At 62.9% G+C, this 21795-nt stretch overlaps 1 protein-coding gene across 12 annotated transcripts in view; it reads left to right on the forward strand.

The window, feature by feature from the left end:
- The first annotated feature begins 2551 nt into the window (after positions 1 to 2551).
- Positions 2552 to 21795, forward strand: part of LOC119107157 (Down syndrome cell adhesion molecule-like protein Dscam2) — a 42636-nt gene continuing 23392 nt past the window's right edge. For 4 of the 12 annotated variants that reach the window (XM_037230535.1, XM_037230534.1, XM_037230537.1 and 1 more), the window contains exons 1-8: positions 2552 to 2678; positions 3093 to 3221; positions 3691 to 3816; positions 4146 to 4290; positions 4696 to 4807; positions 5066 to 5216; positions 5451 to 5612; positions 9245 to 9529. In XM_037230535.1, coding sequence (XP_037086430.1) covers positions 3200 to 3221; positions 3691 to 3816; positions 4146 to 4290; positions 4696 to 4807; positions 5066 to 5216; positions 5451 to 5612; positions 9245 to 9529 — 1003 coding nt within the window. In that variant the 5' untranslated portion in view covers positions 2552 to 2678; positions 3093 to 3199. Of the gene's footprint in view, positions 2679 to 3092; positions 3222 to 3690; positions 3817 to 4145; positions 4291 to 4695; positions 4808 to 5065; positions 5217 to 5450; positions 5613 to 8815; positions 9101 to 9244; positions 9530 to 10590; positions 10876 to 12019; positions 12225 to 17104; positions 17390 to 18993; positions 19279 to 20198; positions 20460 to 21795 lie in introns of those variants that run through there. The other 8 variants (XM_037230527.1, XM_037230533.1, XM_037230529.1 and 5 more) reach the window with 7 other exon arrangements.

Consider the following 21795-nt stretch of genomic DNA (forward strand, 5'->3'; position numbering starts at 1 on the left):
TGCATGACGTATTGCGTGTTCGTGGCCAACCACAAACCTCACAACACCCGACAACCAGCGATGCACTCTGGTCGGGACGGCGTGCGACAACAGTGCGCCTGAAAAGGGCAGCGATTCTGAAGAGCAACGGACGGTGGCGCGGCTGGCTGGCCGCCGGCGCCGACCGCGGCCCGGGCCGTACCCTCTCCCAACATTCTCGGGCGTGCGGCCCCGAGTGCCGACGCTGGCCGCTGGTGCGCGCAGAGCCGGTGTCCGGCGCCGCGCCGCGCGTCCCCCTGGACGCGCGCGGCAACATCTACAGCTTCCCGGCGGGTTGCCGCCGTCACACTGTCGGGTCGCGGCCAGGGGTACCCGGTGCCCGCGTTCAGGTACGTCTGGCGGGCGAGCAGTCGGGCTGGACCGCCCCGCGCTGTCCGCAGAGCCCATGTCGAGCGCCGCGCCCCGGCTGCCGGCCGGATCCAAGTCGGACTCGTTCGCGTTCGCGTCCGGGCGGGCCCGCTGACTCTGCCGTGCCCGGGCCAGGCGTTCCCGGCGCCCCGGTTCAGGTGGGTCTCGCCCGTCCCGACCCCGGCGTTCGGGTGGGCTCCGCGGCCCCGGCGCGGCCGGCTGCTGACCTGACGCGGCGTCCTGGGCCGTAGAGCCGAGCGGCAGCAGCGCGCCCCGCCTGGCGGCCACACAGAGGAACTACGAGTTTGTCCGCGGTCCGGCGCAGGTGGCGCTGGTGATGTCCTGTGACGCGCAGTCGCACCGCCGCCAGCACACAGGTAATGGGCGCGCCGGCGTCCGGGCGCGGCCCACCGCAGGTAAAGAGGGCCGCGCCGCTGCTTCGTGGAGCTGAAGTGCAGGTGAGCTGTCAGACAACATGGTGGGCATTTCATCCGTTGCAGTGCCATAACACCAGCCTCTTCAGATCAGCCTCATCTTCGTAAGGTATTGCACGCATGAAGTTAAGCGGTGGCCTACCGTTGTCGGATCGATCATATCCGCGGAAATTACGCGCAATAGATCTACTGCCGAACAGCTGACATCAAAAGCAGGTGCAGTGGAGCCCAGATCAGGTGCCGTGCTGATGAACGGACGGTGCGGGCGCCGGACGCCGGCCCGGGGGGGGGGGGGGGGGGCGACAGCGGCGACGACGGGTGACGGGCGCGTCTGCCGCAGAGCCCGGCTCGGCCGGCGCGCCGCGCGTCTCCGGCGAGCGTTTTCTGTTCCGCTCGCCGCCGCGGCGGGCCGACACCACCCTGCAGTGCAGGGCGCAGGCCTCCCCGCTGCCCGTGTATAGGTACGCCGCTCGTGCCGGGGCCCGGCGGCCCGCCAGCGTGGGATGCCGGGCGCGTGACGTGTCTCGAGAGTTGGCTCGCCGGGTGTGGGGGCAGGGGGAGGGGACGGTTCTCGGGTTGAGCCGCGCTATGCAGGCGGTGTACGCAGACCTGTCTGTTCCGCTCTGTCCCTGGTTTTGCAGGCCGCTCATGGAAAGCACGCTCCGTGGGCTGGCCTGGGCGGCGCCACGCCGCTAGCATGGCCCCGGGGCACCGCGGGAGCTGCCGTCTAGCGGTGAGTGGCCAACTTACTCTTAGAACGCTCCCGCTTGGCGGCGCGCATGTCGGCCGCCTGCCCGGTGCCCCGCGGCTGTCTGCTGCCGGCATGGCGCCCGACCCGACCTGGCCCCGCACGTCGGCGGCGGGAGCTCGGGCGCTTGGCCTTTTGTGGTTGTCGCCTGCTTTTAGTGGCTTCGACCCCCATCAGTTGTATGGTGCAGCTGCTGCTGTCTCGCGATTTTAGATGTGGTGGCAGTGTTGGGCTGTGGAGCAGCCGGGCTGGGGCGGGGCGGCTGCTAGTCTCTGGCGCGCACCGTCAGTCCCCGGTGATACCACACCGGCGCCGCGCCCACTGGCCGAGCCGCCGCCCGCCGCCGGCGTCGCCGCGTCCGACGGCTCGCTCCTCCGAGCGGCGCGCGCGCGCACGCGCGCTGACGGCCGGCCGGGCCGCTGTGGGCAGGCCGGTCCGTCGGCGCACGGTGAGTGGAGCCCGCTGTGTGCTGTGCGGGGTGAGAGCAGCAGACCTGCGCTGTGCACGCGCACTCGGGACGGTACGTGGGCCGCCCGCGGGCGGTCGGTGGCCGCGCCTGCCGTCTTGCTGCCGGCGGCCAGGTGACGTGCGGGGACAAGTGCTGTCCTTTCTCTCATTATCGTGCTCATGCCTCATTGTGTTGCTCATGTGGTTGTTCGATGTTTGTGTATTTTTGACGTATTGCCGTGGCCAATGTCGCGATTTTCGTCCTTCGCCGCTGCGCTCTCCTGCCAGCGGTCCTGCTAATCATCTGCGCGCTCCTGTCCACGTGTGCGATTCCGCCGCCGCTGTGCGCGGGAGCTGTGCCGCCCGCTCGGTCCACATGTGCCGCGTCCGGCGGCCCTGCCCAGGCCGGTCCTGGGCCGGTGACCCGGCCGGTGCGCCGCCGCCAGCCGCCGCCCGTCAGCCGCCGCCGTTCGCCGCCAGGTGGTTCAAGTTCGACGAGGGCAGCTCGCGCCGCCGCCCGGTGCCGCTGGACGACCGCGTGCGTCAGGTGGCCGGCACGCTCATCATCCGCGAGGCGCGCGTCGCCGACTCCGGCAAGTACCTGTGCGAGGTCAACAACACCGTCGGTGGCGAGAGCGTCGAGACTGTGCTCACCGTCACGGGTGAGTGTGGCGGCGCCGCCTCCTGCCGCCGCCGACGGACGCCGCCGACAGGCACCCGCAGCCACACGCGTGCTGCGCCGAACGTTAGCTCCCAGTCAGCCACATACTGCTGTGTAGCGCAGGAGACGGCCACGCCGGGACTTTCAAACTCTCAATGATCCCTGCCGTGGAGCGTGGAGCTGCGACGTTGCGTGCCCAGCTGGGACTGTGCAGTGCCGTCATAGGCGTCAGCAAGAACATGCATCACTTGTGTGCTTGTGGAAGGCAACTGTGAAATGAAACCAATTAGTGTTCTGCATCCGAGTTGACTGCACCATAGCAAAGTCACCAGCGCGGAGTGCGTTGTGCGCGCGTGCGGCTCCGGCGTCGCGTTCCTCCCGGGAGTCGTTGTGTACGTGGTGCGCCTCTTTTCAGCGCCACTGTCGTCCAGCATCACGCCGCAGTCCCAGGTGGTCGACTTCGGCAAGCCGGCCCAGTTCACCTGCGCCTACAAGGGCAACCCCGTCAAGACCGTGTACTGGATGAAGGACGGCGTCAAACTAGGTAGGGTCCCACCGCGCCGCCGCCAGACACCGACGCTGGTCCCGATGTAGCCGAGATGTGCCGCTGGTGTGATGCGGTCAAGCCGTGCCGAGCTCGCCGTGGTCAGGCGTCGTGTCATGGGACAGTTTTTCCCGGCGCGCCCGCCCCGTGGTGACCACCTCGACGACGTTAGACGCTTATGTTAGCGCGAGCCCCCCTAACAGGGGTGCGAAGCCCTCGCAGGTTAACGAGTGTCCTCAAACAACAACTTACGAATTTCGTCTGACACTGCGTTTCATTGATGTATAAGCTTGTTGCGATCTATCACAAAAAAAGATTAAGCGTAAACTAGTTGCCTAAGCATCAAGAAATCGTAACAGTATTGAACAGAGCTGCTGGCGGCGGGGCCTGTCCGTTGTCCATCCCCGCCCACGTGGCCGGCGCGGGTGTGACATAACCTTGACGGCCGCGCGTGCCGCTGCCGCCGCAGATACGCACGAGCCGACGCTGTCCATCAGTAGCGTGACCAAGGCCGACAAGGGCATGTACCAGTGCTTCGTGACGAACGACCAGGAGAGCGCACAGGCTACCGCGGAGCTCAGGCTGGGCGGCAAATGTGAGTACGAGCCCGGCCGACGCGCACCCGGCGGGCCGCTGGTCCGGGGCAGGGACAGAAACCGCCGCGTCCGCGGAGGGCGGACCGATCGTGCCGGGAGGTCAGAGCTTTCCGCTTCGAGCCATCTCCGCCGTCGTGACAGGGGAAGCAGACGCCGCGTACCTCGCACGAAGCCGCCGCTGGTGGCGCCTTCCACGCGTTGAGCGGCTATTGAGTTTTGGGACCGTGTGCCGTGCCGTGAACGTGTACCATGCTGGGACGCGCGTGCTCTTGCTGGGACGCTCGCCGTGCTGGGACGCCCGCCGTGCTGAGACCGCCGCGGTCGGCAGTCGACCCGCCGGCGCTGGTCGAGGTGTTCGAGGCCAAGCAGCTGAAGCCGGGTCCGTCCATCCACCTCAAGTGCGCCGCCACCGGCGACCCCACCCCCGAGATCACCTGGTTCGTGGACGAGACCAAGATGAGCAGCCGGGACCGGTGAGTGGCGGCCGGCCGGTCGGCGCTGGCCGGGGTACAGCCGGGGCCGGCCCGTAGGGTGCCGCAGTGCTCGGTGAAGCGACGCTTGGTCCGGTCAGGCTTGGCTCGCGGATGACGGGCGGGGGCCGGCTGGTCGGCGCTGGCTGAGGTACAGCCGGGGCCGGCCCGTAGGTGGACCGCAGTGCTCGGTGATCGACGCCTGGTCCGGTCAGGCTTGGCTCGTGGAGGACGGGCGGGGGCCGGCCGCCGCCGTTAACGCCTCTGGTGCTGAGCGTGATTGACGGCATGGAGCCAAAGAACCCGTGTATGAATATTGACCTACATAGTATCCAGATCAGTCGTACAGCGTCAGATGTTGAAAGGATGGTGTGTGCGAGATGTTGAACGCCTCCGTGTTCTGCTCAGATTCCAGGTGGGCCAGACGGTGCGGTCGTCAGGCACGGTCGTCTCCTATCTGAACGTCACCAACATCCTCACCAACGACGGCGGACTCTTCAAATGCGAAGCCACATCCAAGGTGATGGAGAGCGCGTATGCCGATGGTTTGCGTCACATCTCACGTACTGCTGGGGCCTACTGATGCCGATAGTGTGTTTCGCGAGGCCGAACCGCCGCACAGAAAGGCAGTGCACGAGATCGCGGCTGTTCCTCAGCGCTCTGTCACTGGCATTCCTTCACACCGGACGTTTTGCGAGGGCAGCCACGGACCCCTGTGTGATTCCACCTGCGGCCCCGAGCCCGCCCCTCTGACCGTGTGCTGCGGCGTCGGCTTCAGGTGGGGTCGGTGGCGCACCAGGCTCGTATCGACGTCCGCGGCGTGCCCTACGTCAAGCCGATGAAGAAGATGTCTGTGGTGGCGGGCCAGACGCTGATGAAGACCTGTCCCGTGGCCGGCCACCCCATCGACAGCATCACCTGGGAGATGAGTGAGTGGCCGGCTCGCCAGCCAGACACGTTCAGCCCACTCGGCGGCGGGTCTCCCTTGCCCTGTTGTCGGCATTCGTCTGAGGGGCGTCCGCCTCGTTCCCGCGTCGCACGTGGAGCGAGGGCCGACTCTGGGCCCGCAGAGCCGGCCAGTGACAGCTTGTTGCACAGATGGCGTGTCAGCGGCAGCTTGTCCCGCCCCCTCCGCACTCTCACCCGCCCCGCTGTCCCCACAGACGGCCGGGTGCTGCCCAGCAACGCGCGCCAGAAGGTACACCCCAACGGCACCCTGTTCGTGGAGAATGTGCAGCGGCTGTCCGACCAGGGCACCTACACGTGCGTGGCGCGCAACTCGCGCGGCTACATGGCCAGAGCCAACCTGGAGGTGCTCGTCATGGGTGAGTACTCCGCCGGACAGGCCCCGGGGGTGGGAGGCACGGGGCCGGTCCGCCGCCGCCGCCGCTGCTGCTGCGCTCACTGCGCTTCAGTGACGGAATAATGACCTTTACTGACGGTCAAGCACAGGTCGCTGGTCCAAATGTATCAAAAACAGGCACTTCTGAAGAATTTGTTCGGTTTTGTTTGACACGTCAGGCCGAACGTTGTTCGATGCACCGAAACAAAATGGTGTTAAGTCTGGGAAAGCTGAGAGAGCAAATCCGCTCCCACGTAATGAAAGTGGCCTAGTCCACATGGCGCGTGTCGGTCATGTCACACCAATGTGCGGGCGGTGGGTTGGCCCTCGTGTGCTTTAGTGTGTGTTAGAGGAGCTCCATTGATAATATATACGTCTATTGTGAAACAATTCTGATGGTCAAGTATATGGATGATCACGTAAGCCAGTGTAACGTAATTGCTGTCAGTTAATTTAGACGTACAATAGTTATGGTAACGAATATCCGTCCTTAAAGCTGAGATGAAAAAGGTCATTATTTGTGTAACACGGAACAAAAGAACATGACGGAATCCCCTTGAGGGCATCAATGTGCGAGGCTGAGACTGCAGCTCGTCTCGCGTGCGTTGCGTGTGGCGATGACAGCCTGTTTCAGCTCCGGCCGGCCCGGGCTGCGCCGCGCCGCGCTGACCGCGGAGCGTCCGCAGAGCCCCCACAGATCGTTCCGTTCGCGTTCGACGCCAACCTGCGCGTCGGCGACCTGGTGTACGCCTCGTGCGTGGTGCGCTCCGGCGACTCGCCGCTGCAGCTGCGCTGGCTGCGCGGCGGCCGCCCGCTGGCCCGCTCGGCCGAGGTGGTCACGCGTGAGACCGGCGACCGGCTCAGTGTCCTGCTCATCGCGCACGTGCGCGCCCGCCACGTGGGCCGCTACACGTGCGAGGCCAGCAACGCGGCCGGCACGGCGCGCCACTCGGCGGCGCTCGTGGCTCGAGGTAGCGCCGCCCGCCCGTCCCCGGCCCGACCCGGTCCGCTCGCACGTGGTCCCGAGGATCCGGTGCTAACCGCCAGCCGCGCACCCGCCACCGCCACCTCGCTGGTCCCGGTGTCCGCCCGGCCGCCGGGTCCGCGGCCGCGCCGCGCTGCGGTCGGCATGGATGGGAGGATGTCCTCCGCCGCCGCCGCCGCCGCCGGCACCTGCGTCCCTTCTCCGCACCAGCCCAGCCACGCCGTGTGTGACCGCCGCCGCTGCGTGAGCCCGCGTCCGTGGACGACAGGCAGACGGGTCCGGAATGTGGCCGACTGCCGCCGACGGCCCGATGTCCTCACCGTCCGCGTCTCGTGTGACGTCACGGTGACTTGACGCGCGACGCTCGCCGCCGGGCGTGCCCCGGCTCGGTTCAGACCAGCTGTGTGGCCGGCGGCGATGCTGGTCGACTCGGCCCCGCGCCGCGGCTGCGCGGGCGGGGCGCGCAGCCGGGCCGTCCGCGCGCTCCGGCGGCTGTCTCCGCGCCGCCCAGCCTCAGTGTGCTGAGCGGGTGCTCCAGCGCTGCCCGGCGCGGGTCAGCCGCGCCGGCATCTGCGGTCGGACGCACCATCGACGTCCTGTCAACTGTGAAGGCAATCAGCTGGCTGCTGCTGCCGCCGGGCCGGGCCCACCCGCCGCCCACGACTGGACGCGGTCTGGCGGTGATGCCGTCAGGTTGGGAGGAAGCACGTTTGACGAAAACAGTGTCACATATCGTCAGATTTGTAGCGTTGGGCCGGGTCTGGCATCCACGGCCAATGTGACACCCAAGGGCTTTAGCTCAAGAGGTCGTGACGCAACATTCTCAAGCCTGATCACCCGCATTGACTCACTCATGTCGCAATGGACAGAATCGCTGACGGACAGACATGCAGTCCTCCAGCACCGACTCTCGCCTCCACACCGGCTTTCGACACGCAAGGAATGCACATTAGCTGACACATGCGGCACCCAAGTGAAGTTCCGTGCCGTTCTTCCCCGGCTATCCCACCACGTGGGCGGCCGGCCGCCCGCCGCGCGTTTGACCCCGACAGAGTATGGGGCGTTTGGTGGCGTCCGCCGCCGTCGCCGCCGACCGAGTGTGGCGCCCCGAGCGTGGTGCGGCGCGGTGAGTGTCCCGCCTCGGGTTCGGCAGCGCCCGCAGCGGCGTGCGGTCTGTCGCTCGCCAGGCGTGTGCGCCCCGGTGCCGTCCGCCTTAGCGCCGCCTCCCCGCCGCCAGAGCCGCCGGAGATCATACCGTTCGGCAGGCAGGAGCCGCTCAGCGCCGGCCGCGAGGCCACGCTCATGTGCAACGCCTACAAGGGCGACACGCCGCTGACGCTCGTTTGGGAGTTCGAGGGCGGCCCGGTGGCGCGCGGCGGCGGCGTGCGTGTGATCCAGGCCGGGGCGCGCACCAGTCTGCTCACGGTCGAGTCGGCGGGCGCCGCGCACAGCGGCCTGTACACGTGCGTCGCGTCCAACGCGGCCGGCCGGGCCGCCCACTCGGCTCGGCTCACGGTCAGGGGTCAGTGACGCTGCTCGTCCCTTCCCCTCCCCCCGCGTGTGGCGCCCTTGGTCCTGACCCTTTCCGTCCGCCTAAAATAGCAGCATATTCCTTGTCGTGCCAGGCTCCCCGGTATTTACGACTTAATCAAACGGAGGAATAACACCCCGATCCTGTTCTCAGTCCTCACCTCTCCTCCGTTCGATGCCCGATTGCTCTGACCGCGGCCTGTCCGCTTGACAGAGGCGCCCGAGATTGTTCCGTTCGCCGTGGATGCGCCGCTCAGCACGGGGGAGGACGTGGTCCTCACGTGCAGCGTCAGAAAGGGCGACACTCCTATGACTATATCGTGGAGCTTCGAGGGCCGCCCCGTGTCCGCGGACTCCGGAGCGCGCGTGCTGTCCGCCGGCTCGCGAGCCAGTATTCTGACGATCGAGTCGGTGGGAGCAGCGCACACAGGCATCTTTACGTGCACAGCCACGAACGCGGTCGGCGGAGGCGTCACACTCGGCACGGCTCACCGTCAGGGGTCAGTCATCCGCATGTCAAGGATCGCCGCAACCATCACATTCCCAACAAACCTGTCTCTTTCACAATCCACCAGAATTCTTCGCCGTCCTCTCCGTCGTCCACGCCTTAGGGGATCAACGGTTCACGCCTGAAGGAAAGGGTTTTGATAGTTGCACGATGCTTTTGACAGAGGCTCCGGAGATCGTGCCGTTCGCCATGGAGGCGCCCCTGAGCACGGGCAGGGACGCAGCGCTCACCTGCAGCGTTTACAAGGGCGACACTCCCATGACCATTGCATGGAGCTTCAATGGCAAGCCTCTGACGAGCGCCATGGGAGTGCAGATTGTGACGGCCGGCTCCCGGACTAGTTTGATGTCGATCGAGTCAGTGGGCGCGGCTCATAGTGGGCTGTACACGTGCACAGCCTCGAACGCGGTCGGCGAGGCGTCACACTCGGCACGGCTCGTCGTCAAGGGTCAGTCATGCACATGTTGAGGGTCTCTTACTCCCGTATTCTGCTCACAAATCCTGACTCCTGGCGCTTGCACACATCGACTCACCGGCCTTTCCCTGAAAAATCCCCTCCATTTGGATAGTAAAATCTGCGGTTGTTTGACAGAGGCTCCGGAGATTGTTCCGTTCGCCATGGAGGCGCCTCTGAGCACGGGAGAGGACGCAGCTCTTGTATGCAGCGTCAAGAAAGGTGACGCCCCCATGACCATTGCATGGAGGTTCAATGGCAAGCCTCTGGCCAGCGCCATGGGAGTGCAGATTGTGCCCGCGGGCTCTCGCACTAGCGTGGTGACCATCAAGTCAGTGGGTGCGGCGCATAGTGGGCTGTACACGTGCACAGCCACGAACGCGGTCGGCGAGGCGTCACACTCGGCACGGCTCACCGTCAAGGGTCAGTCATCCGCATGGCAAGGGTGCCGGCCATGGACACATCTTGTTCAGAACACCTTGTCCCCACACCTCCATCATTCCCGATCCTTTCCTGGTCCTCTTCACAGATGCATATGCTGCGGCTGCGCTGAAATGCTTCGTTAGGTTTATCTGATGACAACGGGACGCACTTGACAGAGGCGCCCGAGATTGTTCCGTTCGCTGTGGACGCGCCGCTCAGCACCGGGGAGGACGTGGCCCTCACGTGCAGCGTCAAGAAAGGTGACACTCCCATGGTCATATCGTGGAGCTTTGAGGGCCGCCCCGTGTCCGCGGACTCCGGAGCACGCGTGGTTGCCGTGGGCTCCCGGACCAGCGTGATGTCGATCGAGTCAGTGGGTGCTGCGCATAGTGGGCTGTACACCTGTACAGCCACGAACGCGGTCGGCGAGGCGTCACACTCGGCACGGCTCGTCGTCAAGGGTCAGTCAGCTGTGTGCCGTCCAGTATACCTATTCCGTGCGCGTGCACTTCACCAGATTCCTCCAGCATCCTCTCCCCGGCGGTGTCGGCATGCGAGGACCCGAGTCTCGGCTAAGCGTGCCTGACGGTAACCGGGTGCGGTCGGCAGAGGCTCCGGAGATCGTTCCGTTCGCCATGGAGGCGCCCCTGAGCACGGGCAGAGACGCCGCTCTGACCTGCAATGTCTTCAAGGGCGACACACCGATGACCATTGCATGGAGCTTCAATGGCGAGCCTCTGACAAGCGACATGGGAGTACAGATTTTGGCCGCTGGATCTCGGACCAGTTTTCTGTCGATCGAGTCAGTGGGCGCGGCACACAGTGGGCTGTACACGTGCACAGCCACGAACGCGGTCGGCAAGGCGTCACACTCGGCACGGCTCACCGTCAAGGGTCAGTCATGCCCTTGTTGAGGGTCTCTTACTCCCGTTTTCTGTTAACAGATCCTTACCTCCTTGACGCTTGCACACTGGACAGAATTCCCCTCCCCCGCCATGTCTTGGATTAGACACCCGAGTCTCGGCTAAGCGTGCCTGACGGTAACCGGGTGCGGTCGGCAGAGGCTCCGGAGATCGTTCCGTTCGCCATGGAGGCGCCGCTGAGCGCGGGCAGAGACGCGACTCTGACCTGCAATGTCTACAAGGGTGACACGCCGATGACGCTGACGTGGACTTTCAACGGTGAACCAGTGACGGCCGACATGGGGGCCCGCGTGGTCGCCGTGGGTTCCCGTACCAGCGTGATGTCGATCGAGTCAGTGGGCGCGGCTCATAGCGGGCTGTACACGTGCACAGCCACGAACACGGTCGGCAAGGCGTCACACACGGCACGGCTCACCGTCAAGGGTCAGTCATCCCCATGTCATGGGTGCCGGCAGACGCATTTCGTCCGGAAGACCTGTTCCCACCCTTCCATGACTCCGGATCCGTCCCTGATCCTGTTAACTTATGCATATGTCGCGGCTGCGCAGAAATTCCCCGTTAGGTTTATCTCATGGCAAGTCGACGCGTTTGACAGAGGCGCCCGAGATTGTTCCGTTCGCCGTGGATGCGCCGCTCAGCACCGGGGAAGACGCGGCTCTCACGTGCATAGTGAAGAAGGGTGACACGCCGATGACCATATCGTGGAGCTTCGACGGACGTCCGTTGCCCACGGACTCCGGAGCGCGCGTGCTGTCCGCTGGCTCCCGGACCAGTTTGATGTCGATCGAGTCAGTGGGCGCGGCACATAGTGGGCTGTACACGTGCACAGCCACGAACGCGGTCGGCGAGGCGTCACACTCGGCACGGCTCACCGTCAAGGGTCAGTCATCCGCATGTCATGGGTCTCTAACTCCCGTATTCCGCTCACAATCCCGACTCCTGACGCTTGCACACATCGACTCAGCATCCTTTTCCCGGAAAATTCCCTCCATTCGGACGGTAAAATCCGTGGTTATTTGACAGAGGCTCCGGAGATTGTTCCGTTCGCCATGGAGGCGCCTCTGAAATGCGCGGCAGGACGCGGACTCTGACCATGCAATGTCACAAGTGCCACGCCGATGACGCTGACGTGACTTTCAACGGTGACCAGTGACGGCCGACATGGGGGCCCCCCGCGTGGTCCCCGTGGGTTCCGTACCAGCTGATGGTCGATCCGAGTCAGTGGGGGCGCGGCTCATAGCGGGCTGTACACGTGCACAGCCCAGAACACGGTCGGCACAAGGCGTCACACAACTGCACTAGCTCCCGTAAGGTCAGTCATCCCCCATGTCTGGGGGTGCCGGCATGACGCATTTCGTCCGGAAGACCTGTTCCCAACCCTCCATGACTTCCGGATACGTCCCTGATCTGTTAACTTATGCATATGTCGCGCTGCGCAGAAATTCCCCGTAGGTTTATCTCATGGCAAGTCGACGCGGTTGACAGAGGCGGCCCGAGATTGTTCCGTTCGCCTGTGGATGCGCCGCTTAGCACCGGGGAAGACGCGGCTCTCACGTGCATAGTGAAGAAGGGTGACACGCCGATGATCATATCGTGGAGCTTCGACGGACGTCCGTTGCCCACGGACTCCGGAGCGCGCGTGGTGTCCGCCGGCTCCCGTACCAGCGTGATGTCGATCGAGTCAGTGGGCGCGGCACACAGTGGGCTGTACACGTGCACAGCCACGAACGCGGTCGGCGAGGCGTCACACTCGGCACGGCTCACCGTCAAGGGTCAGTCATGCACATGTTGAGGGTCTCTTACTCCCGTGTTCTGCTCACAAATCCCGTCTCCTGATGTTTGCACACATCGACTCAGCATCCTTTTCCCGGAAAATTCCCTCCATTCGGACGGTAAAATCCGTGGTTATTTGACAGAGGCTCCGGAGATTGTTCCGTTCGCCATGGAGGCGCCTCTGAGCACGGGAGAGGACGTAGCCCTTGTATGCAGCGTCAAGAAAGGCGACACTCCCATGACTATTGCATGGAGCTTCAATGGCAAGACTCTGATGAGCAACATGGGAGTGCAAATCATGACGGCTAGCTCGCGGGCCAGTTTTCTTTCGATCGCGTCAGTGGGCGCGGCACATAGTGGGCTGTACACGTGCACAGCCACGAACGCGGTCGGCGAGGCGTCACACTCGGCACGGCTCGTCGTCAAGGGTCAGTCATCCGCATGGCAAGGGTCTGCCCACAAAACCTTGCTCCTCACACTTGCACACTCCTACGACAGACTCAGCATCCTTTCCCCGGCAAGTCCCCTCCATTCGGGCGGTAAAATCCGTGGTTATTTGACAGAGGCTCCGGAGATCGTTCCGTTCGCCATGAAAGTGCACCGGCAGAGACAACTAAAATGGTTTGTTTGGCTTATCCTGATGACAAGTCGGCGCGTTCGGCAGAGGCGCCCGAGATTGTTCCGTTCGCTGTGGACGCGCCGCTCAGCACCGGGGAAGACGCGGCTCTCATGTGCATCGTGAAGAAGGGTGACACGCCGATGGCCATATCGTGGAGCTTCGACGGACGTCCGTTGCCCACGGACTCCGGAGCGCGCGTGCTGTCCGCTGGCTCCCGTACCAGCGTGATGTCGATCGAGTCAGTGGGCGCGGCACATAGTGGGCTGTACACCTGTACAGCCACGAACGCGGTCGGCGAGGCGTCACACTCGGCACGGCTCGTCGTCAAGGGTCAGTCATGCACATGCTGAGGGTCTCTAACTCCCGTATTCTGCTTACGAATCCTGACTCCTCACGTTTGCAAACTCGTGTGATCGGCCCAGCATCCTTTCCTACCGCTTCCACCCCATTCGGGCGGTAAAATCTGCGGTTGTTTGACAGAGGCTCCGGAGATTGTTCCGTTCGTCATGGAGGCGCCTCTGAGCACGGGAGAGGACGCTGCCCTAATATGCAGTGTCAAGAAGGGCGACACTCCCATGACTATTGCGTGGAGCTTCAATGGCAAGCCTCTGACGAGCTACACGGGAGTGCAAGTTTCGGCTGTGGGCTCTCGCACTAGCGTGGTGACCATCGAGTCAGTGGGCGCGGCGCATAGTGGGCTGTACACGTGCACAGCCACGAACGCGGTCGGCGAGGCGTCACACTCGGCACGGCTCACCGTCAGGGGTCAGTTATTCGCTTTTCATGGACCATCCACACTTGTATTCGGCCCACAAAGGCTATCCTGACGCTTGCCTTCCCGAAGTGTTTAAGTCCTGCAGCATCCTCTAGCCTGACATATTGCATCCATTTAGGCGGCGAGGTCTGGTGGTTTGGCAGGCTCCGGAGGTTCGCCCGGTGGCCAGTGAGGTACCATTGAGCACTGGCCGGAAGTCGGCCGACGTTGTGACTCGTAGGCTCCTCCCGGTAATGAAGCATTGCGAGTTGCCAGGATAATGGTCCAGCGACTTAGGACAGGTGCTGGGGATGCATCGTGTTAGAACAGGTTAACAGAATTTGAAATTCGCAATGCTGCTTACACTACCCCTTACCTGGAACGTGAAAGCGGTCTCGTCTAATGGCCTGACCTGACCCGACTGGGTCGTGGATTTGAGCGTAGCTGCCGCCCGCGTGTTCCGCCGTCTTTTTACGACCGGGCGAGCAATTATGGCGCAAAACATCTGCATTCATTTTCATACAGCCCAGAAACAATCGCGCGGGAAACCTGAACGCCTCTCGGTAATGATCGGCTACTTAAGCTGTTGTCCCAAGCTCAGGACCCTCTCACGGTGCGCAACCACGGAGCCTCACCAAGCACGCCCCGCCCGCTTCGTTACCAGCTGCAGTGCATGTTCACCAGGCGTGTTTTGCGCTGACTCATTTGGAAGGAATGGCCGGCGGGAACGTTGCGGCCCCAGACTCTCCACTGGAGCGGGACTTGCGGATAGCTGACAGCCCGTCCCCATCGGACGGCGGACTGGAGACTCGACGCTCGAGTCTCTGGCGGCTCCGAGCCATTCCAGCACCAGGGACGATCAAAGGCTTGGCTGCAGTCAGCTGATCTTTAAGTGTTTGAGGGACTTCACTACCACACCCCTGATAACAGGCTAAAGCGTTTCGGAGAAACGGAGAATTCGTCCACTCCTGACTCGATTTAGATTGATGAAGAAAAAAAATTGCGCATGAAAAACGGGATGGTCTTGGGCGGCGACTGCCACCATGCCACCGAGAGGACTCGCCTAGGAGATCTCCGTTGGTGGTCTCCCGGTCAATAACAGCTCTGAATTTCTCCCCCCCCCCCCCCCATTGAAAATGTGCCTACAGATGTTATGACATAGACTGCGAGACAGTAACTACAAATAACGTTTTTCAACCGCTGAGCCGGCCGGATGGCCGTCGCCGGGAGCATGACGTCACAAGTCACCGAGGGATCGCTGGTTGACCCGGTGCGACGCGTGGCCTGCTTTATCCAGTCGGCGAGGTCACGTGACATCATGCGCAATACAACACGTGCTGCCCGGGGGTGGTATAAGCGGCAAAGAACTGACTTAGAATAACGGTCAGGAGCGTAACGATCGAGCAGAAGGCGGCCATTTTCTGCACCGGCATGTGATCTTTCACGTAAAAAAGAAGACTTTCGTGACGGTCGGGACTGGACTGTGGTCCAGTCCCGAGCGCAGCCCTCGCCGCCGGACCTGACCGGTGAGCCGTGCCGAAGCCTTCCGCAGCCGCTGTATTTCGGCCAGTGGTTGATCCGGCTGGACAGATGCGAGGGATGGTATCGGGTTCCCTGAGCTGTCTCAGGGTGTCATACAAGGCGACGCAGCAGCACGGAGCGGAACCGTAGCAGACCCAACGACGGTGTGGCGCTTGTGACGTTTTGTGACGCTCCGCCGCGTACGTCTTGCAGTGCCGCCGGAGATATTTCCGTTCCCTGCGCTGGACGCCCTCAATGCCGGCGACGACGCCAGCCTCCAGTGTTACGTGTACAAGGGCGACGCGCCTATGACCATCGCCTGGACGTTCCACGGCAAGGACGTGTCCATGGAGCGCGAGTTCACCACGCAGGCGGTGGGCAAGCGGACCAAGATGCTGGTGATCCCGTCTGTCTCTCACGGACATTCGGGCACCTACACGTGCATCGCCACGAACGCCGCCGGCCGCACCCAGTATTCCACCGACCTGGTGGTTCGGGGTCAGTCGGTGTTGCGTGTGGAAATTGTAATACCTGCCTGTCGACCTTGATCCTTGTCACACCTTAATCTAACGATGCTATTCATGGCATGTGGCTCTTCCTCAAGTCGCCTCCATTTCCGCTTACGATGCGATAGGTTTCACACTTTTGTGGGGCTGGCGTCCGTCGAAATTTCGTAGATTTTGTGAGCTGGATGGGATATTTTTGGCGCGGCGGAAACATGGCCAGGCTTTTGATTCGTCGGTGCGCCTCACATGACAGGTGAAGCTGCGCGCACAGATGCGGCTTCCTATAGAAACTACCGGTATATATGCCTACGAGGTATGTCGTCCAGGCGGTGGGTTATCGCCGTCTAGACGATGGATGGGTTTGAAGGCATTCAGCGACAGCACTCGCATGCAATGTTTGGAGGATTGAGACTGCTGTCACTGGAGCCCCACGACGCACTCGGCAGTTGAGGGCGTCGTGGAGCTCCAGTGACAACAATATGTCTTCGCCTACCTCCCACCCCGGGCAGGAATGGCGGGCATCGCGGCGAGTGGGAACTGTCCCAGACGCGCGATGACAGCACTGTGCCACCGGCACACGGAAGGATTGAGATTGGTCCGTCTTCCAGTGCCGCCGGAGATATTCGCGTTCCCTGCGCTGGACGCGCTGAATGCCGGCGACGACGCCAGCCTGCAGTGTTACGTGTACAAGGGCGACACGCCTATGACCATCGCGTGGACGTTCCACGGCAAAGACGTCGCCATGGAGCGCGAGTTCACCACGCAGCTGGTGGGGGACAGGACAAATATCCTGGTGATCAAGTCCGTGTCCCACGGCCACTCGGGCACCTACACGTGCCGGGCCAAGAACGCGGCTGGCGTGACCCAGTACTCCACCGACCTGGTCGTCCGGGGTCAGTCGACATCGCGCCCAGCACCTCTCCCCCCGACCCCCTCACTCCTTCCTGACCAGGTCAGTTCCAGCTCGCCTCCGGTATATTCACCGCGCCGCGTTGGCTGTCTCCCGTCGCCCCGCTGCTGCTGTTGTCAGGGAGGTTCCGTTCGTATGCTTGGCCGCTCCTTGAAGGCCCGGGTCGGTGCCGGCGCTCCGGACGATGCCGTGGTTGCGCATACGCCAGGTCTGTTTTCCAACGGACGCCGTCCCATCTGCGGTCTTCCAGTCGTTCTGTTCCGCAGCGTGCCGACCACCAAAGGTGCTACACGGGAGGCATGGGGTGACTCGATCACAAGAGGAAATGAGGGTCTCGAAAGCGGGCCGTCGAAGGCCATGGCGTCACTGCCTTCAAAAATCGTCTTTGAAGGCGGAACACCTTGACTCCTAGAATACTACACAAGTCCCATTACATTAGTTGTGTTTTATCATTTCCTTCCGTGCCCTTCTAACCACACCATTGAAAAATGAGCCGAACATGACACTCCTTCGAGCCAGGCTATGCTACTTGTGGTCCCCTGTGCAAACCCGGCAGCTTTGCATTGCAGTGCCGCCGGAGATATTCCCGTTTCCGGCGCTGGACGCGCTCAGCGCCGGGGACGACGCCACGCTTCAGTGCTACGTCTTCAAGGGCGACACGCCCATGGTGATCAGCTGGACGTTCCACGGCAAGGCTGTTTCCATGGAGCGCGAGTTCACCACGCTGGCGGCGGGCGACCGCACCAGAATACTGCTGATCAAGTCCGTGTCCCACGGCCACTCGGGCACCTACACGTGCCGGGCCAAGAACGCGGCCGGCGTGGCCCAGCAGTCGACCGCGCTGGTGGTGAAGGGTCAGTCCGGCGCGAAGTCCGGACAGATCGGGCGGTCCTCATCCCTCATATTCCTCGTATTCGCTCCTGTCTTGCCATCATCCCGATGCCTCATGATGCGATGCCGGGTCCTGCGCGGTACTCCTGTTAGAATTTGAGGACAAATGACATATTTTTGATGCAGCTTCTTTCCGCAGCTTGTCTGGCGATCCCTTTCCTGAAGATTTGGGTTAGGCAGAAGGCTGTGCTCTTCACAGCCAGGCTGTGTAGTGGCTGGATAGTTAGGTATGGTCAGCTTATGCCCGACAACGGCGCAAGTTCGTTCTTGATCGCATCGGATGACGTCCGTATTAGCGGGCTGGGGAACTAGTGACATTTGATACGTGCTCACACTCGTTGATACAGGCTCATATTTATTCCGAATTTATAATAACATGTAATGTCGTGCCTCTCTGCTTCTGAACACTTCTTGGCACTGTCCATGATACGGGCGACCTGGGCGGTCGGTTCGTCCCGCTGGGCTCGGTTCGGTAGCTGGTTCCGGCCTGACGCTGAGGCTCCGGCCGGAGGACACCGGGAGGAGGGTGTCGGTCGGCGGTGCTGCACCGGCAGCGGACGGGCGGACGGTACTGGCCTGCCGGTGAGGTTCTGGCCGGAGAACACCGGGAGGAGGGTGTCGGCCGGCGGTGCTGCACCGGCAGCGGACGGCCGGACGGTACCGGCCTGCTGATGAGGCTCCGGCCGGAGGACACCGGGACGAAGGTGTCGGCCACCGGCGCTGCACCGGCAGCGGACGGACGGACGGTACTGACGGCGGCGGCGGTGGGCTGGCGAGGCCCCTCTGACCGCCACGGCGGCCCCGTTACAGTCCGGCCCGAGATTCTGCCCATTCCGGCGGTGGGGACCCTCGGTGCCGGCGACGACGTCTCCCTCACCTGTAACGTCTTCAAGGGCGACACGCCGCTCTCCATCGCTTGGACCTTCCACGGCCAGGACCTGCCCATGGACCGCGAGTTTACCACTCAGACTGTGGGAGACCGCACCAGCATTCTACTGATCAAGGGCGTGTCTCACGGCCACTCGGGCACCTACACGTGTCTAGCGAAGAACACGGCCGGGGAGGCATTCGTCGCAACTGATCTGCTTGTCCGGGGTTAGCTGCTGATGAATGATGAACACTTGTACGTCTTCAGGTGTCCTCAGCAGCCGGATCCCATGGTCCCTCGGCACGCCCCAATTCATCCTGTCACTTTTCAGCTTGCCAGCCTCTCTGAGATTTTCTTGTTCTCACCAGCCCGCCAGAACCTCTTTAGATCAGGCCGATGATGGTGATTCCCTGGCTAGAATGGAAACACTGTGAACATTGATGCTGGTGACAAATTCGACATTGCGGCAGGAGCTATGGCGGAGCTGTCATCGTGGCAGGAGCTGCGATGGGGTTTGGAGCCGGAAAACTCCTGAACCTGACACTCGTGTGCCATAAACACAGCCAAGCAGCGTCATCGGCAGCGAGACTCTGTTTTGGAATACGCGCATTGACTGGTGCAATCATCCTTTAACAGCCACCCTACAAGGGAAACAATATACGGCCGTCGTTGGACGCCTCGGTGTCTGCCGTGTTTCAGTTCCGCCGGAGATATTTCCGTTCCCCGCTCCGGACGCGCTGCGGACGGGAGACGAGGTTTCGCTGAACTGTAACGCCTACAAGGGCGACACGCCCATGGTGATCGGCTGGACCTTTCACGGCCGAGACGTGTCCATGGAGCGCGAGTTTACCACGCAGGCCTTCGGCGCCCGCACCAGGATGCTGCTCATCAGATCCGTGTCGCACGGGCATTCGGGCACCTACACGTGTACGGCCAGGAACGCGGCCGGAGAGACGTCCTACTCCACAACACTGGTGGTCAAGGGTCAGTCCGTGCGCTTGCCTCCCGGCTCCCTGATCTCTGATCCTGCACCATCCCCTGCCATCCGCCTCGTCTGAGTAGGAAATCTCCCCAGTTCCGTCGGATGACGCAATTTGACGCTGTTGCGTCATATGTGGCAGCAGGACAACATCCAGCTGCATCGGCAAGGTGTGGTTTTTACGGCGGCAGGCGACGCTGGGCACCGTGCTTCCGTCTGGTGTCGGCTTGTTCTGGTGGTAGTCTCCCGGCGTCTTGCTCGGCCGGCCTCGTGTCATGTCCGCAGCACCGGCAGTTGGGAACTCACATCACCTGTTATCTCAGCGAGCTGCGTGAAATACGGGAAAACTAACTGCTCTAAGAGTTTGTTGGTGACCTGAGGTGACGAAGCCTTGTTTGCACCTACTCCGGGACTCTCCATAAGGTCAGAAGACGGCAGCTCGGGGAATTTCGGCAAGAAGTAGCTCCTTCCGTAGGATGTCTACCGGGCCAATGTACCGGCGCGCGTTAGCGGGTGGCACGGCGCCTGCCATCAGCATAGTCGTCGCATGCTTACCTCCGCCATGCCTTCCCGTGCACCATTTTGGTTGTGGACGCCAGGCGTTCCAGATGAGTGCGGCACTAGCACAGGTCGTGTGGTGCTCAGTCCTCAGCCACGTGACATGACGTCTGGTGCTCCGCGTCCCCGTGAGGTGCTCAGCCTTCAGCCACCTGATATCACGTCTGGCGCTCCGCGTCCCCTCGTGGTGCTCAGCCATTGGTGGCGCTGCCCAGCCGCGTCACCATCAGGGACGACGGCAGGGCGGTTTTGCACCGGTGATGCTCCCGGGTAATCCTCGCCCCTCATGAAATGTGCGTCGCTGGCCTTCCAGCATTACTACATAAGGCTGTGCGTCTTGCAGTGCCGCCGGAGATATTTCCGTTTCTGGCGCTGGACGCGCTCAGTGCCGGCGACGACGCCAGCCTGCAGTGTTACGTGTACAAGGGCGACACGCCCATGACCATCGCGTGGACGTTCCACGGCAAAGACGTGTCCATGAAGCGCGAGTTCACCACGCAGGCGTTTGGAGACCGCACCAGTATGCTGCTGATCAAGTCCGTGTCCCACGGACACTCGGGCACATACACGTGCCGGGCCAAGAACGCGGCCGGCGTGGCCCAGCAGTCGACCGCGCTGGTGGTGAAGGGTCAGTGCGGTGTCTGGCGGCGCGCGCTACCCTGGAATCCTTGGCCTCCGTTCCCCATCTGACCTCCCGTCTCCGTGAGCTGGATCACAGCAGGCCCGATGTAGACCTGCTGTCTTGCGAGTCCTCTCCAGCTCGCACACCTGCGCTGGGTTAGTGGTTAGCGGCCGGCGGTCCACGGCGTGGCGCGGTACAGGCGTTCAGTGGGTACTCGGAGAGCAGGCCCGTGAGGCTTACTTCGTTGAGTGCGAGGGCATGAATCGGACGGCGGGCGCCTGTTTCAGTCCAGCCGGAGATCCTGCCGATCGTTGTTGCGGACGCGCTGAGTGCCGGCGACGACGTCTCCCTCAACTGCATCGTCTTCAAGGGCGACCTGCCCCTGTCCATCACCTGGACCTTCCACGGGAACGACGTGGCCATGGACCGCCAGTTCACCACGCAGGCCGTCGGCAAGCGGACCAGCATCCTGCTCATTCAGAGCGTGTCTCACGGCCACTCGGGCACCTACACGTGCCGGGCTCAAAATGCGGCCGGGGAGACGGCGTACTCCACCGATCTGCTCGTCAGGGGTTAGTTCGGGGACCGCGCGGACGCCGCGAACCTCACTCCGCCCGCCCTGGACTGGTGATCATGTCGCTCTTGGCGATATCGCCGTTTCATTCCATCTTTCCTTATAGTACATCCGCCCTGTACATTGCTTCCTCAGTTTTCGGAGTTATTTTGATTGCTGCCATTGACATCGATAAACGGCCCCCTGGTTGGGTCAAACGCCATCGTCTGAGTCGCGACGGGTTCGACTTCATAGTCCGCCGTCGAGCCGAATATCATCCTTGGGAAAGTCCGTACACATACACGTCTGGGTTCTCTCGACGGTGCCGTCAGTCCTCCTGTGAGCTCTGATTAGTCTCGGGAGGTACTCCCGCCTCGGAATAACTCCCGACACGGTGAGTGCCGGGAGACGAAAGATCTCTCAGCTGTAACTCCATCAAGGACAACACTCGGCCGCCGCTGAGCCGGATCTTCCAGGGAGGAGCGCTCGTCCACCAGGGACAGAGGGGGGCTGTCCCGCCTGGCGCCGCCCGTGGCGCTTTGTTGCCTGCGGTCATCCGTCAGCCAGGAGCCGGCGCCGTCGGCCTATCCCGGTGGCCACCGTTAACGACCACCGGCTCGCGGGAGCTGGGGACTGGGTGAGCTGGCTGTATGGTGTCAGTGTTCTGCTCGGCTGAGCCGCCAGCTTTCGGTTGCAATGCCACCGGAGCTGGCTGCGTGGTGTCAGCGTTCTCCTCGGCTGAGCCGCCAGCTTTTGGTTGCAGTGCCACCAGAGCTGGCTGTGTATGGG

The sequence above is a fragment of the Pollicipes pollicipes genome, unplaced genomic scaffold (assembly GCF_011947565.3).
Source record: "Pollicipes pollicipes isolate AB1234 unplaced genomic scaffold, Ppol_2.1 Scaffold_6686;HRSCAF=7923_pilon_pilon_pilon, whole genome shotgun sequence".
Classification (NCBI taxonomy): Eukaryota; Metazoa; Arthropoda; class Thecostraca; order Pollicipedomorpha; family Pollicipedidae; genus Pollicipes; species Pollicipes pollicipes.